We start from the raw sequence: 16266 nt of genomic DNA on the forward strand, positions 1-16266 counted from the left end.
TCAACGCACGTTCTAATGAACTCGCTCACCGAATCAGCGTATTCGTCAATGTTGTTGTCTGACGCAATACGGAACATATCCCAGTCCACGTGATGGAAGCAGTCTTGGAGTGTGGAATCAGATTGGTCGGACCAGCGTTGAACAGACCTCAGCGCGGGAGCTTCTTGTTTTAGTTTCTGTCTGTAGGCAGGGATCAACAAAATGGAGTCGTGGTCAGCTTTTCCGAAAGGAGAGCGGGGCAGGGCCTTATATGCGTCGTGGAAGTTAGAATAGCAATGATCCAAGGTTTTTCCAGCCCTGGTTGCACAATCGATATGCTGATAAAATTTAGGGAGTCTTGTTTTCAGATTAGCCTTGTTAAAATCCCCAGCTACAATGAATGCAGCCTCCGGATATATGGATTCCAGTTTGCAAAGAGTCAAATAAAGTTCGTTCAGAGCCATCGATGTGTCTGCTTGGGGGGGAATATATACGGCTGTGATTATAATCGAAGAGAATTCCCTTGGTAGATAATGCGGTCGACATTTGATTGTGAGGAATTCTAAATCAGGTGAACAGAAGGACTTGAGTTCCTGTATGTTGTTGTGGCCACACCACGTCACGTTAACCATGAAGCATACGCCCCCGCCCCTCTTCTTACCAGAAATATGTTTGTTTCTGTCGGCGCGATGCATGGAGAAACCAGCTGGCTGCACCGACTCCGATAGTGTCTCTCCAGTGAGCCATGTTTCCGTGAAGCAAAGAACGTTACAGTCTCTGATGTCCCTCTGGAATGCTACCCTTGCTCGGATTTCATCAACCTTGTTGTCAAGAGACTGGACATTGGCGAGAAGAATGCTAGGGAGTGGTGCACGATGTGCCCGTCTCCGGAGTCTGACCAGAAGACCCTTCCGTTTCCCCCTTTTACGAAGTCGGTTTTTTGGGTCGCCGGCTGGGATCCATTCCGTTGTCCTGGGTGAAAGGCAGAACACAGGATCCGCTTCGCGAAAGTCATATTCTTGGTCGTACTGATGGTGAGTTGACGCTGCTCTTATGTTCAGTAGTTCTTCTCGACTGTATGTAATGAAACCTAAGATGACCTGGGGTACTAATGTAAGAAATAACACGTACATTTTTTTTAAAAAACTGCATAGTTTCCTAGGAACGCGAAGCGAGGCGGCCATCTCTGCCAGCGCCGGAAGTTAATAACGTCTGTGCCCAGTGGGATGAACACATATACAAAAACATATTTATTTTCAGACAAGTCGAAACACTCGCCATGAGGTCCTTTTCAATCCATTCCACCTGCCTGCACAGAGAGGAGAGAGAGCAGAATGATCCTGCTGCCATCTCTCACAGAAAACATTTAACCATTTCCCCTAACCATTTACCATCTCCACAGCAACCTTCGACCAGACAGGTTCATACTATTTTAAATATTATACTCTGGGTGTTTGTTTTAGCCTGCAGATAGACTGGGTTCACTGTTTTCCATCTACTCTACTGCTTCCATAAGATATAATGCCAGGAAAACTCAATCAAGCACAGCTAAAGTATTTGAAAATGATTTTGAATAGTACTTGAACCAAGGTCTGGTTACATAGCTGTGTTTTCTTGTCCTCCTTAGTCTTTCCTCTGATGAGCTCCTTATGTCCCAGTCATTACAGCAGCTGATGCAGCCTGACAACCAGAGGGCTCCAGCCTACACCAATGGCAGCTAATTAATTTGGCCAGACAAGCAAACGTCTGAGGGTTTGCTGCTCCAATAATGACCTAATACAACGAAATTAGAGAAATATGTTATAACAGAGAGCTCTCCACTGATGAGTCTACCTTCAACTGCAGATCCCACTAGGACGGGCCTAGTGAGACCGTACTGCTTGATAACCACGACAATTAGTATCATCTGAGACGTGGCTATAAAACAGTAACCATTCATACAGTAGACATTCTAGAGCTGAGGCAAAGCAATGTCTACTTCAATCTATTTCTATGTGTGAACTAGAGAAATTCAATCTAATTCTAAATATAGAGACATTCTGAAAGTGTTCAAAACCTTATATCAAAAGGTAGAAATATAATCTCAGAAACACAATGCAATTCTCATACTGATTGAGCTACAGTACATTCCACAATGCAGATGTAAAGTACAGTGCAGTCAATTTAAAATGAAACTAAAACAATTTCTAGTGCTGATGAGGGTGATAGGTGAGAGCTGTAACTGTGGCCCACCCACACACTAACATGATGACTAAGCCTACCTATGGTCTAGACTCCAGGCTCTGAATCTGACAGCGTGTGTGTGTCTGAGCTTAGAGGCGCCTTGTTTTGGCAGCAACATAGCCCAACACTCCAGGCACATCACATATCCTCAGAACACAGACCATTGGATACAAACAAGCAGGAAACAGTTGACCCTTCTAACTGACCCTCCCTGAGGCACATACAGCCCTTGAAGCATTCAGAGGACACCATCACCATCATCATCATCATTATCACTGCTACACCCTGCCATAAACACAGTGATAGAAAACCAGTTAGGCTCTTGTCCTTGGCTGCGTTGTTGTTGCCATGGTGTGTGACGCGTTTTCAAAGTACTTCATGCGTATTTCTCTCGTAAACATGCTATAGAAAGCAGGGTCTGTTGTCAAACTATGTAATTCCCCATCAAAGGAGCAGTTATTGTTGATTTAGCATGTAATTACCACCACTCATTCCATATAGCTTCCATAAGCGTCATGAAAAGAGGGAGGGGGTCGGGAAACAAAGTGATTCATCGGAAAGAAAGGTAGGTGGAATTATCACAAACGTCACCCTGCTACTCGTTCAGGTTTCAATCAAGTGGCGTTTCTATTTATGATTTGGGTCGTATCTACCAACCACTCTTCCTCCTCTCTTCCTCTCTTCCGTCAGCCCTCCTTCCTCCCATCCTCCTGTCATATGCGTGCTCCCATTGTGCCTGTTAATCTCTAGCTTCCAGCCCTGAAGATAATGACAGCCAGGGAGGGGGATCCCTTCTGAGGAAGCCCATGCTAGCCTGCAACACCAGCCAACCACGGAGCTTCAGTCAATCAGGGAGACAGACAGCACTGACAGACCCCACTAGCCTAGCATAGCCTACTACTGAGACGGACAGGGAGACAGACAAGGAGACAGAGAGGGAGACAAATGGGGAGACAGACAGGGAGACAGACAGAGAGACAGGCAGACAGGCAGGCAGGCAGGCAGGGAGAAAGACAGCACTGGCAGAGCCTGATGGGCCTCACAACTACCCCTCCCCTCCCACCCACTAGCCTCGGCCGCTAATATTAATTATTATATTTCATAATGTAAGGATGAGAATTGGATGTTAGTGATTGATTAGTAATGCCTGACGAGTCCCTATAGATTGGTCTATGTCATGCCAGATAATTGAGTAAGCATGCCAAACGGCATGTTAAATAGCTATTTTCTAAAAACCAAAGACAGTAAATATTGCTTGGGTTAGGATAGAGGGAGAGAGAGACCAAGAAAGAGGGAGGAGGGTGAAGGATGCAGAACATCCTATATATCAGCACAGAGCATAGCAAAACCAATTTACCAAAACCAAAATATTTTCTGCTTACTGTAAGCTCTGGAGTTTGTAAATAACCAAGCAGCACTGATGAGGAACTAATTACATGTGCTTCCATTTTGGATAATGTTCTTCGAGACAAGCTGATAAAAACTGTAAGTGCGTGAAGATGCTTCTCACATAAAACCATCAGACAGCGATTAGGGAAGACACACTCTGCCATGGAGATCTCCATAAATTATAGTGTGTAAATGGATAGAAAACACTGTGGTAGCCCAGCAACCAGCTACAATTATCTTCAACAATGTGACTTCTGAGACACCCAAGGGAAAATATACGTGAAGGAGTATGCATTGGGAGGCATTGTGTTTACAAGTTATTCTGGCTTTAAGGGAGAAATATATTGTTACATATTAATAGTCAAATATGTTATGTGATATTCTCAGTGCAGTAAAATGAAACACCATATCAACAAATCTGCTGATGCATACAATATTACCCTAAAGCAATCTCTATGAACTTCGGATCAACATTCTTTCATCCGACCTTGATAAATCTTTTAAAAAACTGCACATAAAATGGACCACTGCTCTGGCAAAGAGAAAATATGTCATGTACATCTTCTCTCAGTAAGGAAAATACTGAGAAATCAGTATCCCACAACAACAAAAAATACTGTCCAATTTGAGCAGGAAAAATACTACAATATTTTGAATAGGACTGTCAAACTTAGCGTGTTAATAATGCATTACCGCGTGACGTGTTTAGCGCTGTAAATTGTTTTGACAACGTTAATCGCCATTTCTTCACAGCACGAGACCATTTATGCACACCTGTTTCCGCATCAATCCTTTTAAGTGCAGAACACAACACGGAACACAGCTACAGTCAATGATTGTGCCTTTACATAGCTGAAGACTGTATTCCTCAAGCCAAAATCTTGTCAAAGTTATGCCCAATATTACTGGAGCTATGATTTGTCTTTCTGCCGAGGATTCGTGTGCATGTCACAGGCCATTTTAAACTACTCGCGAGACACATTTTTGGGGTTTGATATAAAAAACATTGTTTAGCTAGCTAATCATGTTACCTACCTAGCTAGCTACCTGATAACTGACTAAGCTATGCACAAATTTGAATGACACAGGAAGAGCTGAACAGGAATAGGCTACTCAAATAAGGTTGCTCCAAAAGGTAGGCTGCATATGTAAAAGTGGGGTGTGTATGACTGTGTGTGAGAGAGGATGCATGAGAGCAGGAGTAAGTGAGAGAGAGAGGATGCATGAGAGCAGGACGAAGTGAGAGAGAGAGGATGCATGAGAGCAGGAGTAAGTGAGAGAGAGAGGATGTGTGAGAGCAGGAGTAAGTGAGAGAGAGAGGATGCATGAGAGCAGGAGTAAGTGAGAGAGAGAGGATGCATGAGAGCAGGAGTAAGTGAGAGAGAGAGGATGTGTGAGAGCAGGAGTAAGTGAGAGAGAGAGGATGTGTGAGAGCAGGAGTAAGTGAGAGAGAGAGGATGTGGGAGAGCAGGAGTAAGTGAGAGAGAGAGGATGTGTGAGAGCAGGAGTAAGTGAGAGAGAGAGGATGCATGAGAGCAGGAGTAAGTGAGAGAGAGAGGATGTGGGTGAGCAGGAGTAAGTGAGAGAGAGGATGTGGGTGAGCAGGAGTAAGTGAGATAGAGAGGATGCATGAGAGCAGGAGTAAGTGAGAGAGAGAGGATGCATGAGAGCAGGAGTAAGTGAGAGAGAGAGGATGCATGAGAGCAGGAGTAAGTGAGAGAGAGAGGATGCATGAGAGCAGGAGTAAGTGAGAGAGAGAGGATGCATGAGAGCAGGAGTAAGTGAGAGAGAGAGGATGTGTGAGAGCAGGAGTAAGTGAGAGAGAGAGGATGTGGGAGAGCAGGAGTAAGTGAGAGAGAGAGGATGCATGAGAGCAGGAGTAAGTGAGAGAGAGAGGATGTGTGAGAGCAGGAGTAAGTGAGACAGAGAAGATGTGGGAGAGAAAGTATGTGGGAGAGCGGAAGTAAGTGAGAGAGAGAGGATGTGGGAGAGAGAGAGGATGTGGGAGAGATAGGATGTGGGAGAGAGAAGATGTGGGAGAACGGGAGTAAGTGAGAGAGAGAGGATGCATGAGAGCAGGAGTAAGTGAGAGAGAGAATGTGGGAGAGAAAGGATGTGGGAGACCGGGAGTAATTGAAAGAGAGAGGATGCATGAGAGCAGGAGTAAGTGAGAGAGAGAGGATGCATGAGAGCAGGAGTAAGTGAGAGAGAGAGGATGTGGGTGAGCAGGAGTAAGTGAGAGAGAGGATGTGGGTGAGCAGGAGTAAGTGAGATAGAGAGGATGCATGAGAGCAGGAGTAAGTGAGAGAGAGAGGATGCATGAGAGCAGGAGTAAGTGAGAGAGAGAGGATGCATGAGAGCAGGAGTAAGTGAGAGAGAGAGGATGCATGAGAGCAGGAGTAAGTGAGAGAGAGAGGATGCGTGAGAGCAGGAGTAAGTGAGAGAGAGAGGATGTGGGAGAGCAGGAGTAAGTGAGAGAGAGAGGATGCATGAGAGCAGGAGTAAGTGAGAGAGAGAGGATGTGTGAGAGCAGGAGTAAGTGAGACAGAGAAGATGTGGGAGAGAAAGTATGTGGGAGAGCGGAAGTAAGTGAGAGAGAGAGGATGTGGGAGAGAGAGAGGATGTGGGAGAGATAGGATGTGGGAGAGAGAAGATGTGGGAGAACGGGAGTAAGTGAGAGAGAGAGGATGCATGAGAGCAGGAGTAAGTGAGAGAGAGAATGTGGGAGAGAAAGGATGTGGGAGAACGGGAGTAAGTGAGAGAGAGAGGATGCATGAGAGCAGGAGTAAGTGAGAGAGAGAATGTGGGAGGAAAAGGATGTGGGAGAGCGGGAGTAAGTGAGAGAGAGAGGATGTGGGAGAGAGAAGATGTGGGAGAACGGGAGTAAGTGAGAGAGAGAGGATGCATGAGAGCAGGAGTAAGTGAGAGAGAGAATGTGGGAGGAAAAGGATGTGGGAGAGCGGGAGTAAGTGAAAGAGAGAGGATGTGGGAGAGCGGGAGTGAGAGAGAGAGGATGTGGGTGAGAGATGATGTGGGAGAGCGGGAGTAAGTGAGAGAGAGAGGATGTGGGAGAGAGATGATGTGGGAGAGCGGGAGTAAGTGAGAGAGAAAGGATGCATGAGAGCAGGAGTAAGTGAGAGAGAGAATGTGGGAGGAAAAGGATGTGGGAGAGCAGGAGTAAGTGAAAGAGAGAGGATGTGGGAGAGAGATGATGTGGGAGAGCGGGAGTAAGTGAGAGAGAGAGGATGTGGGAGAGAGAGAATGTGGGAGAGCGGGAGTAAGTGAGAGAGGATGCATGAGAGCAGGAGTAAGTGAGAGAGAGAGGATGCATGGGAGCAGGAGTAAGTGAGAGAGAGAGGATGCATGAGCGCAGGAGTAAGTGAGAGAGAGAATGTGGGAGAGAAAGGATGTGGGAGACCGGGAGTAAGTGAGAGAGAAAGGATGTGGGAGAGCGGGAGTAAGTGAGAGGGATGATGTGGGAGAGCAGGAGTAAGTGAGATAGAGAGGATGTGGGAGAGAGATGATGTGGGAGAGCGGGAGTAAGTGAGAGAGAGGATGCATGAGAGCAGGAGTAAGTGAGAGAGAGAGGATGCATGAGAGCAGGAGTAAGTGAGAGAGAGAGGATGTGGGAGAGAGATGATGTGGGAGAGCGGGAGTAAGTGAGAGAGAGGATGCATGAGAGCAGGAGTAAGTGAGAGAGAGAGGATGCATGAGAGCAGGAGTAAGTGAGAGAGAGAGGATGCATGAGAGCAGGAGTAAGTGAGAGAGCGAATGTGGGAGAGAAAGGATGTGGGAGACCGGGAGTAAGTGAGAGAGAAAGGATGTGGGAGAGCGGGAGTAAGTGAGAGGGATGATGTGGGAGAGCGGGAGTAAGTGAGATAGAGAGGATGTGGGAGAGAGATGATGTCGGAGAGCGGGAGTAAGCGAGATAGAGAGGATGTGGGAGAGAGAGAATGTGGGAGAGCGGGAGTAAGTGAGAGAGAAAGGATGTGGGAGAGCGGGAGTAAGTGAGAGAGAAAGGATGTGGGAGAGCGGGAGTAAGTGAGAGAGAAAGGATGTGGGAGAGCGGGAGTAAGTGAGAGGGAGGATGTGGGAGAGCGGGAGTAAGTGAAAGAGAGAGGATGTGGAAGGGTGGGAAGGTGTAAAGGCCTATGTGTGTAAAGTTATCTCAACAGTACAGATGGTTACAGTGTTTTCAGAACATTGTTGGACAAGTTTAAAAGCTCTTTGTTCTTTGTATCCATAGAGATAGTTACACTCATTTAGAATGCCTGAAGATTAACAGTACTGTGTGTGTGTGTGTGTGTGTGTGTGTGTGTGTGTGTGTGTGTGTGTGTGTGTGTGTGTGTGTGTGTGTGTGTGTGTGTGTGTGTGTGTGTGTGTGTGTGTGTGTGTGTGTGTGTGTGTGTTGTGCTGTGTTGTGCTGTGTTGTGCTGTGCTGTGTTGTGCTGTGCTGTGCAATAACAGTGATAAGAGGGAGTAGGCCTACTTAACCACTGGGAGCATTAATAGTTCTATGTTAGTGACTTTTGTGTTGTTTATGGTGAACATGCTATTAACATATTCTGATGTAGATCATTTTGTGTTGTTTATGGTGAACATGCTATTAAAACATTCTGATGTAGATCATTTTGTGTTGTTAATGGTGAACATGCTATTAAAACATTCTGATGTAGATCATTTTGTGTTGTTTATGGTGAACATGCTATTAACATATTCTGATGTAGATCATTTTGTGTTGTTTATGGTGAACATGCTATTAAAACATTCTGATGTAGATCATTTTGTGTTGTTAATGGTGAACATGCTATTAAAACATTCTGATGTAGATCATTTTGTGTTGTTTATGGTGAACATGCTATTAAAACATTCTGATGTAGATCATTTTGTGTTGTTTGTGGTGAACATGCTATTAAAACATTCTGATGTAGATCATTTTGTGTTGTTTATGGTGAACATGCTATTAAAACATTCTGATGTAGATCATTTTGTGTTGTTTATGGTGAACATGCTATTAAAACATTCTGATGTAGATCATTTTGTGTTGTTTATGGTGAACATGCTATTAAAACATTCTGATGTAGATCATTTTGTGTTGTTTATGGTGAACATAAAATTAAAACATTCTGATGTAGATCATTTTGTGTTGTTTATGGTGAACATGCTATTAAAACATTCTGATGTAGATCATGTTGTGTTGTTTATGGTGAACATGCTATTAAAACATTCTGATGTAGATCATTTTGTGTTGTTTATGGTGAACATAAAATTAAAACATTCTGATGTAGATCATTTGTGTTGTTTATGGTGAACATGCTATTAAAACATTCTGATGTAGATCATTTTGTGTTGTTAATGGTGAACATGCTATTAAAACATTCTGATGTAGATCATTTTGTGTTGTTTATGGTGAACATGCTATTAACATATTCTGATGTAGATCATTTTGTGTTGTTTATGGGGAACATGCTATTAACATATTCTGATGTAGATCATTTTGTGTTGTTTATGGTGAACATGCTATTAAAACATTCTGATGTAGATCATTTTGTGTTGTTTATGGTGAACATGCTATTAAAACATTCTGATGTAGATCATTTGGTGTTGTTTATGGTGAACATGCTATTAAAACATTCTGATGTAGATCATTTTGTGTTGTTTATGGTGAACAGAAATTTAAAACATTCTGATGTAGATCATTTTGTGTTGTTTATGGTGAACATGCTATTAAAACATTCTGATGTAGATCATTTTGTGTTGTTAATGGTGAACATGCTATTAAAACATTCTGATGTAGATCATTTTGTGTTGTTTATGGTGAACATGCTATTAACATATTCTGATGTAGATCATTTTGTGTTGTTTATGGTGAACATGCTATTAAAACATTCTGATGTAGATCATTTTGTGTTGTTTATGGTGAACATGCTATTAACATATTCTGATGTAGATCATTTTGTGTTGTTTATGGTGAACATGCTATTAAAACATTCTGATGTAGATCATTTGGTGTTGTTTATGGTGAACATGCTATTAAAACATTCTGATGTAGATCATTTGGTGTTGTTTATGGTGAACATGCTATTAAAACATTCTGAGAGAAGGGAGATAGTGAGAGAGGGGGGGGGGTGAGAGTGATACAGGGAGAGAGAAAGAGGGAGAGACAGAGCGAGGAGACAGTGCTCTGTTCACAAACACAAACAGACCCCACAGAGCCCCAGGACAGCAACATAATTAGACCCAACCAAATCACGAGAAAACAAAAAGACTACTACTTGACACATTGGAAAGAATTAACAAAAAAACTGAGCAAACTAGAAAGCTATTTGGCCCTAAACAGAGTACACAGTGGCAGAATACCTGACCACTGTGACTGACCCAAATTTAAGGAAAACTTTGAGTATGTACAGACTCAGTGAGCATAACCTTGCTATTGAGAAAGGCCGCCGTAGGCAGACATGGCTCTCAAGAGAAGACAGGCTATGTGCACACTGCCCACAAAATGAGGTGGAAACTGAGCTGCACTTCCTAACCTCCTGCCAAATGTATGACCATATTAGAGACACATATTTCCCACAGCTTACACAGATCCACAAAGAATTCGAAAACAAACCCAATTTTGATAAACTACCATATCTACTGGGTGAAACATCAGTGTCATCACAGCAGGTAATATTTGTGACCTGTTGCCATAAGAAAAGGGAAACCAGTGAAGAACAAACTCCTATGTAAATAATAACAATAAATAATAACAATAAATAAATAATAACAATAAATAAATAATAACAATAAATAATAAATACATACCCATATTTATGTTTATTTATTTTCCCTTTTGTACTTTAACTATTTGCATATCGTTATATCACTGTATATAGACATAACATGACATTTGAAATGTCTTTATTATTTTGGAACTTCTGTGAGTGTAATGTTTACTGTTACTTTTTATTGTTCATTTCACTCTTGTTTATTATCTACTTCACTTGCTTTGGCAATGTTAACATATGTTTCCCATGTCAATAAGGCCCCTTAAATTGAATTGAATTGAGAGAGAAGGACAGAGAGAAAAGAGTCAGAGAGAGGGAGTGAGCAAGTGGGAAGGATAAAGACAAAGTGACAGAGAGCGATGTAAGACGTCACATTGACTCTCACAAAAGCCGCTTTACCTTGAAATGTCAGGCAGCAGCAGAAAGGGATTTCACTCTTTCCAGCAATAAAAATACATCCAGTTGATGTACTAGCTAATCAGGCCACAGCGATATAGGACATGTTCACAAGAAATACAATCTACAGACGGTAATGGACTCCTGGGTGAGACGTGTGCTACTGGAATGGACATGTTGACCGTGGAAATAGAGAAATAACAATGTACTCTTGCTCTGATTTTTTAAGAAAAATTTATATAACCAATTGCTACTGACAGACTAAATTCTCCCAATGGCGATATCTGTCAACAAACGAATGAGCTTCAATCCACAACACATCATGCCAATACCTTTGGTTACTTTTTATTTTGTTGGGTTAAGGTGTTTTTATTACCGAATTCCAACTCATTTGTCATTAATCACGTAGCTCACACTGTAAAAAGTATTCATATGGCTCGAAGCTCAGTCTTTACTGCAACACTATATCAAATCAGCCAGCCTGTCAGCCAATCAGAGCCTGACGCACGATACAGTCAGGTAGCACTCCCACGGTGACAGGCAGCTGCTGATGTTGATAGACCACTAGTGCTTTCAAATTCTCAGACAACAAACTAGCTACAGATGCTGTATCTTAATTTGACCATCCTGTTGCAGGATTTTTCTTGCACAGCAGAAAATGCAAACTTGTAGTGTATCCACGGTTTAAAAACGCTTCTAAGGTTGTTGTATCCAATTTAACATTACAGACTTGATTTGCCCTAAGGAAAAATGTATTTACCCCTACAAAAAAAAATGTCAATTAATTATAATCCACATAACAATTCACATTTCCTGTTGATGCAGGATTATATCAGGGTCTGAAATTAAGATAAAGCATCTGTACTCTCAGAAGAACGCTCCACAATCACCTAATAGAAAACCCAAAACCCTTCAAATGACTTTTAAATGGTAGAATCCCATCTGGACTAAAGTGTGTTATAATGACTTAGTAACCACATTAAGAAACTATGCAGAATTTTACACCAACCACTTAGCTACATCTGCCTGTTGCAAATAAACATAAAACTCCATTCTGTTCTTCCCACACTGAGTTTCATTCATTTCAGCACCACCTTGAAGGACATCTCCACATAACAGCAGTGAAGCAGAATGCATTTATACAATGACTGAGGGAATTAAATTCCAGCTCTCTTGAGTCATGATGGCAGTCAAATTCCATGTGACTGTTTAGTCACAGTAACTAGGCTTCTCCAAGCTCTGATGCTGCTGATGGTCATTAGTAGTCTACCAAACTTGCTAACTGCCTGGTACTCAGCACTCTATTGTCCCTCTAATCACTCTGACATCATTGCAAATGTAATCTAAAATCTAATCAAACACTTCATGAGAGCCCATGAGCTCATGTTGTGCAACATTTCTATAGGCTATGCAATTGCGTGAGAAAACAGAGTGATGCCCTCTATATCAGCGTTCTATCGGCTAGACCTACTATATTTATTCCTCAACTTTCCTAATATTGAGCACATTGCTCCTCGTAACAACAGGAGTATAGCCTACCTGGCTGGCATTAATTATACTTTTTTAAATGTAGATGTTTCCAAAAGTCTGCACCAGTGGCTTGTATGCTATGCGTGGAAGCCAGGAGATGCTAAACATGTTTATGTTAATTAACAGTAAATTACCGTGAGGCTGTTTGCATGACAATCACCGGCTGACAAAATGTAATGACCGCCACGTCCCTAATTATGATCAATTCATTGCAAAGAAGAAAAACTACCGTACACACACACACACACACACACACACACACACACACACACACACACACACACACACACACACACACACACACACACACACACACACACACACACACACACACACACACACACACACACACACACAGGGGCCCTTAAAGCAGTGTAAATGAGTGCTCCTGGGCAGTATTATATCATATTTACAGCTATATTATATCATCTTTACAGATGTATTATAGCATCTTCACAGGTGTATTGTATAATCTTTACAGGTGATTTATATCATCTTCACAGGTGTATTGTATAATCTTTACAGGTGTATTGTATAATCTTTACAGGTGATTTATATCATCTTCACAGGTGTATTGTTAATCTTTACAGGTGCATTCTTAATCTTTACAGGTGTATTATATAGTCTTTACAGGTGTATTGTTAATCTTTACAGGTGTATTATATAGTCTTTACAGTTCCATTATATAATCATTACAGGCGTATTGTATAATCTTTACAAGTGTATTATATCATCTTTACAGGTATATTATATTACAGGTGTATTATATTATCTTTACAGGTGTATTATATAATCTTTACAGGTATATTATCTTTACAGGTGTATTACCATTACCTGTCGTCATTCTGAAAGGACTGGTCCCCCAGCAGCAGGTCCCTGAAGCGGTAGCGGGGCGGTAGAGGAGGGACCTCAGAGTCCACCTCCAACTTGAGGGCTGAGATGTCCAGAATAACTCCACTGTTGCTGCTGTTGTTCTTCTGGAGGGTCTCCGTGGAGTCAGACCTGACAACATACAAAGAAATCTAAAAAAGACATACTGTATAAGAAATCTAAGAAAGACATACTGTATAAGAAATCTAAGAAAGACATACTGTATAAGAAATCTAAGAAAGACATACTGTATAAGAAATCTAAGAAAGACATACTGTATAAGAAATCTAAGAAAGACGTGTACTGTATAAAAATATGTAGGCTTGGATGACTTAAGACACAATCTCTGATTGCTGGCAAGCAGCTTTTGATATGATCTCTGACACTGACATACTGAGTTGCTGACAGAGCACTGAGGAGGTTAGAATACAGTCTCACAGTGGGATATGATACGTTTTGAGTTGTTTACAGCACAGAGGTACAACTATGATATGTCTCAATGGTTGACAGCAAGGTTTAACAAGCACATCCATGTACTTTATCTCCTCTTATTCTGTAATGTTCCATTGCAATGAAAGGGAAAGGAATGACAAGCAAGCAGAGAAGGAAATTACATTTTTATCAAGGGATTTGTTCATATCTGGGTCGATGCAAGAGTATGTGTGTGTTTGTGTGTGTGCATGCACACGCATGTGTTTGAGTGTTTAAAGTGAGCAAAACAGAGTTGTACAGATCCACAATGAGCACTAACACAAATATATAAAATCTGATTAAATCAATGGCCCGATCAACTGCCCAGAGTCTGGGCCATCCACATTTTCACCACATGAGCAAAAATGTATAAATAAATGCTGAATAGAATTCCAACCATTCTTGGCATTAGATGGGATTTTTAGAAACAGACCTGTTGGAGAGGGAAAATGTTAAATCCATCAACTTGTGCAGTAATTGAATGGTAAGATTATCCTAAGCAATTTGGATCCAGTTAAAATGGAAAGGTTTCTCTCCGCATTAAATAACTACGCCACATAGTCTGCACATTTTGATTATGTGAAATTTGATGTCTGAGGACGATTTCCACGGCGACAATACATGATGCATTCATGATGCATTAAACCCCCTAGAGAACACAGACCATCTTCCTAGCTGAACATATAGCCTGCTTCCCAAATTGGCACCCTATTTCCTACAGATGCCGTATCTTCATTTGAGAAAGTTTGAAAACACAGCATGAAAATAATCCTGCAGCAACAGGTCATGTGAATTATTATGTGGATTATAATGAATGAGTATGAAACAAGTGGGCATTTCCTGCTGAGCAAGAACATTCCTGCTACAACAGAATGATCAAATTAAGATACAGCATGTGTATATAGCTACAGTAGTGCACGACTTTTGAGCACAGCCCTCTGGTCAAGAGTAGTGCACGGCATAGAGAATAGGGTGTCATTTGGGAGGCAAGGTTTAATAAATGTTCTGTACAGAACGGTAGTATTGGTCGGAGCAGTCCACTGAATACACCATTAAACATAGTCAAATGAAGATAAACAGGTTTCAATTATTCAGGATCACTCTGGGACTGCTGTATTGATACTGGTAGAGTGTTTAAGTAGAAGATCCAACAAACATAGGCTTACAGCCGATACAAAGACACACACACACACTATTTTCATGTCAGTCCTTGTCACGTTGACAAGAAACATTACCTGTCACCATGGGATCTCGAGGATCGACGCAGCGGGCTCATGGTTGCGTCTTGGTGAGGGATTTAGGAATATTTGAAAGAGAGAGAGAGAGAGAGAGAGAGAGAGAGAGAGAGAGAGAGAGAGAGAGAGAGAGAGAGAGAGAGAGAGAGAGAGAGAGGGGGGAAAAGAGAGGAAAAGAGAGGAAAAGAGAGAGGAAAGCAGAGTTCAACATGGATAATACATCTACAAGGTGGGGGGTATACAGTGTGTAACACGATAACACACACAGCATATATATCAGCTTAACTCTGTGCTGCTGCTGAGGCAAACCAATCCCTCTGAAGTTACCTCTTCTTTTACTTTCCTTCTTTAAGGATTACTCCAACATGCGGTTGATGGCTAAGACGAGCTGGGACAAACCCTCTGGATGGCTTATGTCTCACTATCACACAGTTTCATGAAAAGTCAAAGTAATGGGCAGCAGGGTAGCCTAGTGGTTAGAGTGTTGGACTAGTAACTGGAAGGTTGCAAGTTCAAACCCCTGAGCTGACACGGTACAAATCTGTCCTTCTGCCCCTGAACAGGCAGTTAACCCACTGTTCCTAGGCTGTCATTGAAAATAAGAATTTGTCCTTAACTGACTTGCCTGGTTAAATAAAGATAAAATAAAACATGTTTTCGATCAGTGGTATTCAAAGTCAGGGTCGCAATGGAAACAGCAGTAGGGTCGCCAAAAAGTAAAGAAATATATATATTTGAGAGAATGGAATACATTTTTTGAGAAAGATCATTTGAAAAATACAATTTTATTGAGTAAATGTATTTATTGGTTTCTTTTCATTTTGATAAGAGATGAAAATGCAATGAACTGAAAGTTATTTGATGATGTCAAATCAAAATGTACCGATTTTAGGTTGTGTCATCAGATTTGCGGTGGGATCGCAAGAAATTCTTGGGGAAAAAAAATGGGGTCCCTGCTGAAAAATTCTTAATACTACTGTTTTAAATTTAGGCAATGTTCTACGTGGAGCCTTTGATAATCAACAAGCAGTAAAGTGCCTCTCTGATTTGCTGTAAAAACACTAAGTGGACAATATGGGACTCAAATGGGTTATTTGCTGATCTTGTGTGTGACGAATGCTTCACTCGAAAAAAAGGACATCATTTCTAAACCCTTTGTTTGGTCCTTCAGAAATGTACAGACTTTATCAAGCAACTAATTAGCTTACAGACATAAAAACACAATGATTTCTGTGTTAATATGGAGGAAAGAAAAGTAATCTCTCTTTTGTATACTGAAAATGTGGACTCAATAGTAGTGGGCTCAAAGCATACATGTTGGCACAGAGGTAGATAGATGTACAGTAGGTACTCTGAACATATACATATAGGGAGCAACTGCAGATTTGGCCCCTGGGGGGCGT

General features: G+C 41.7%; 1 protein-coding gene across 1 annotated transcript in view; it reads right to left on the reverse strand.

Annotated features, from left to right (window-relative positions):
* LOC118377657 (potassium channel subfamily T member 1-like) overlaps positions 1 to 16266 on the reverse strand; it is a 180973-nt gene that overhangs the window by 152129 nt on the left and 12578 nt on the right. Inside the window, exons 2-3 of the mRNA XM_052479946.1 lie at positions 14864 to 14912; positions 13122 to 13289 (exon numbers count right to left, since the gene is read on the reverse strand). Of these exons, the coding sequence (XP_052335906.1) occupies positions 13122 to 13289; positions 14864 to 14912 (217 nt within the window). The remainder of the gene's footprint in view (positions 1 to 13121; positions 13290 to 14863; positions 14913 to 16266) is intronic.

Source organism: Oncorhynchus keta, chromosome 25, assembly GCF_023373465.1.
Source record: "Oncorhynchus keta strain PuntledgeMale-10-30-2019 chromosome 25, Oket_V2, whole genome shotgun sequence".
NCBI lineage: Eukaryota > Metazoa > Chordata > Actinopteri > Salmoniformes > Salmonidae > Oncorhynchus > Oncorhynchus keta.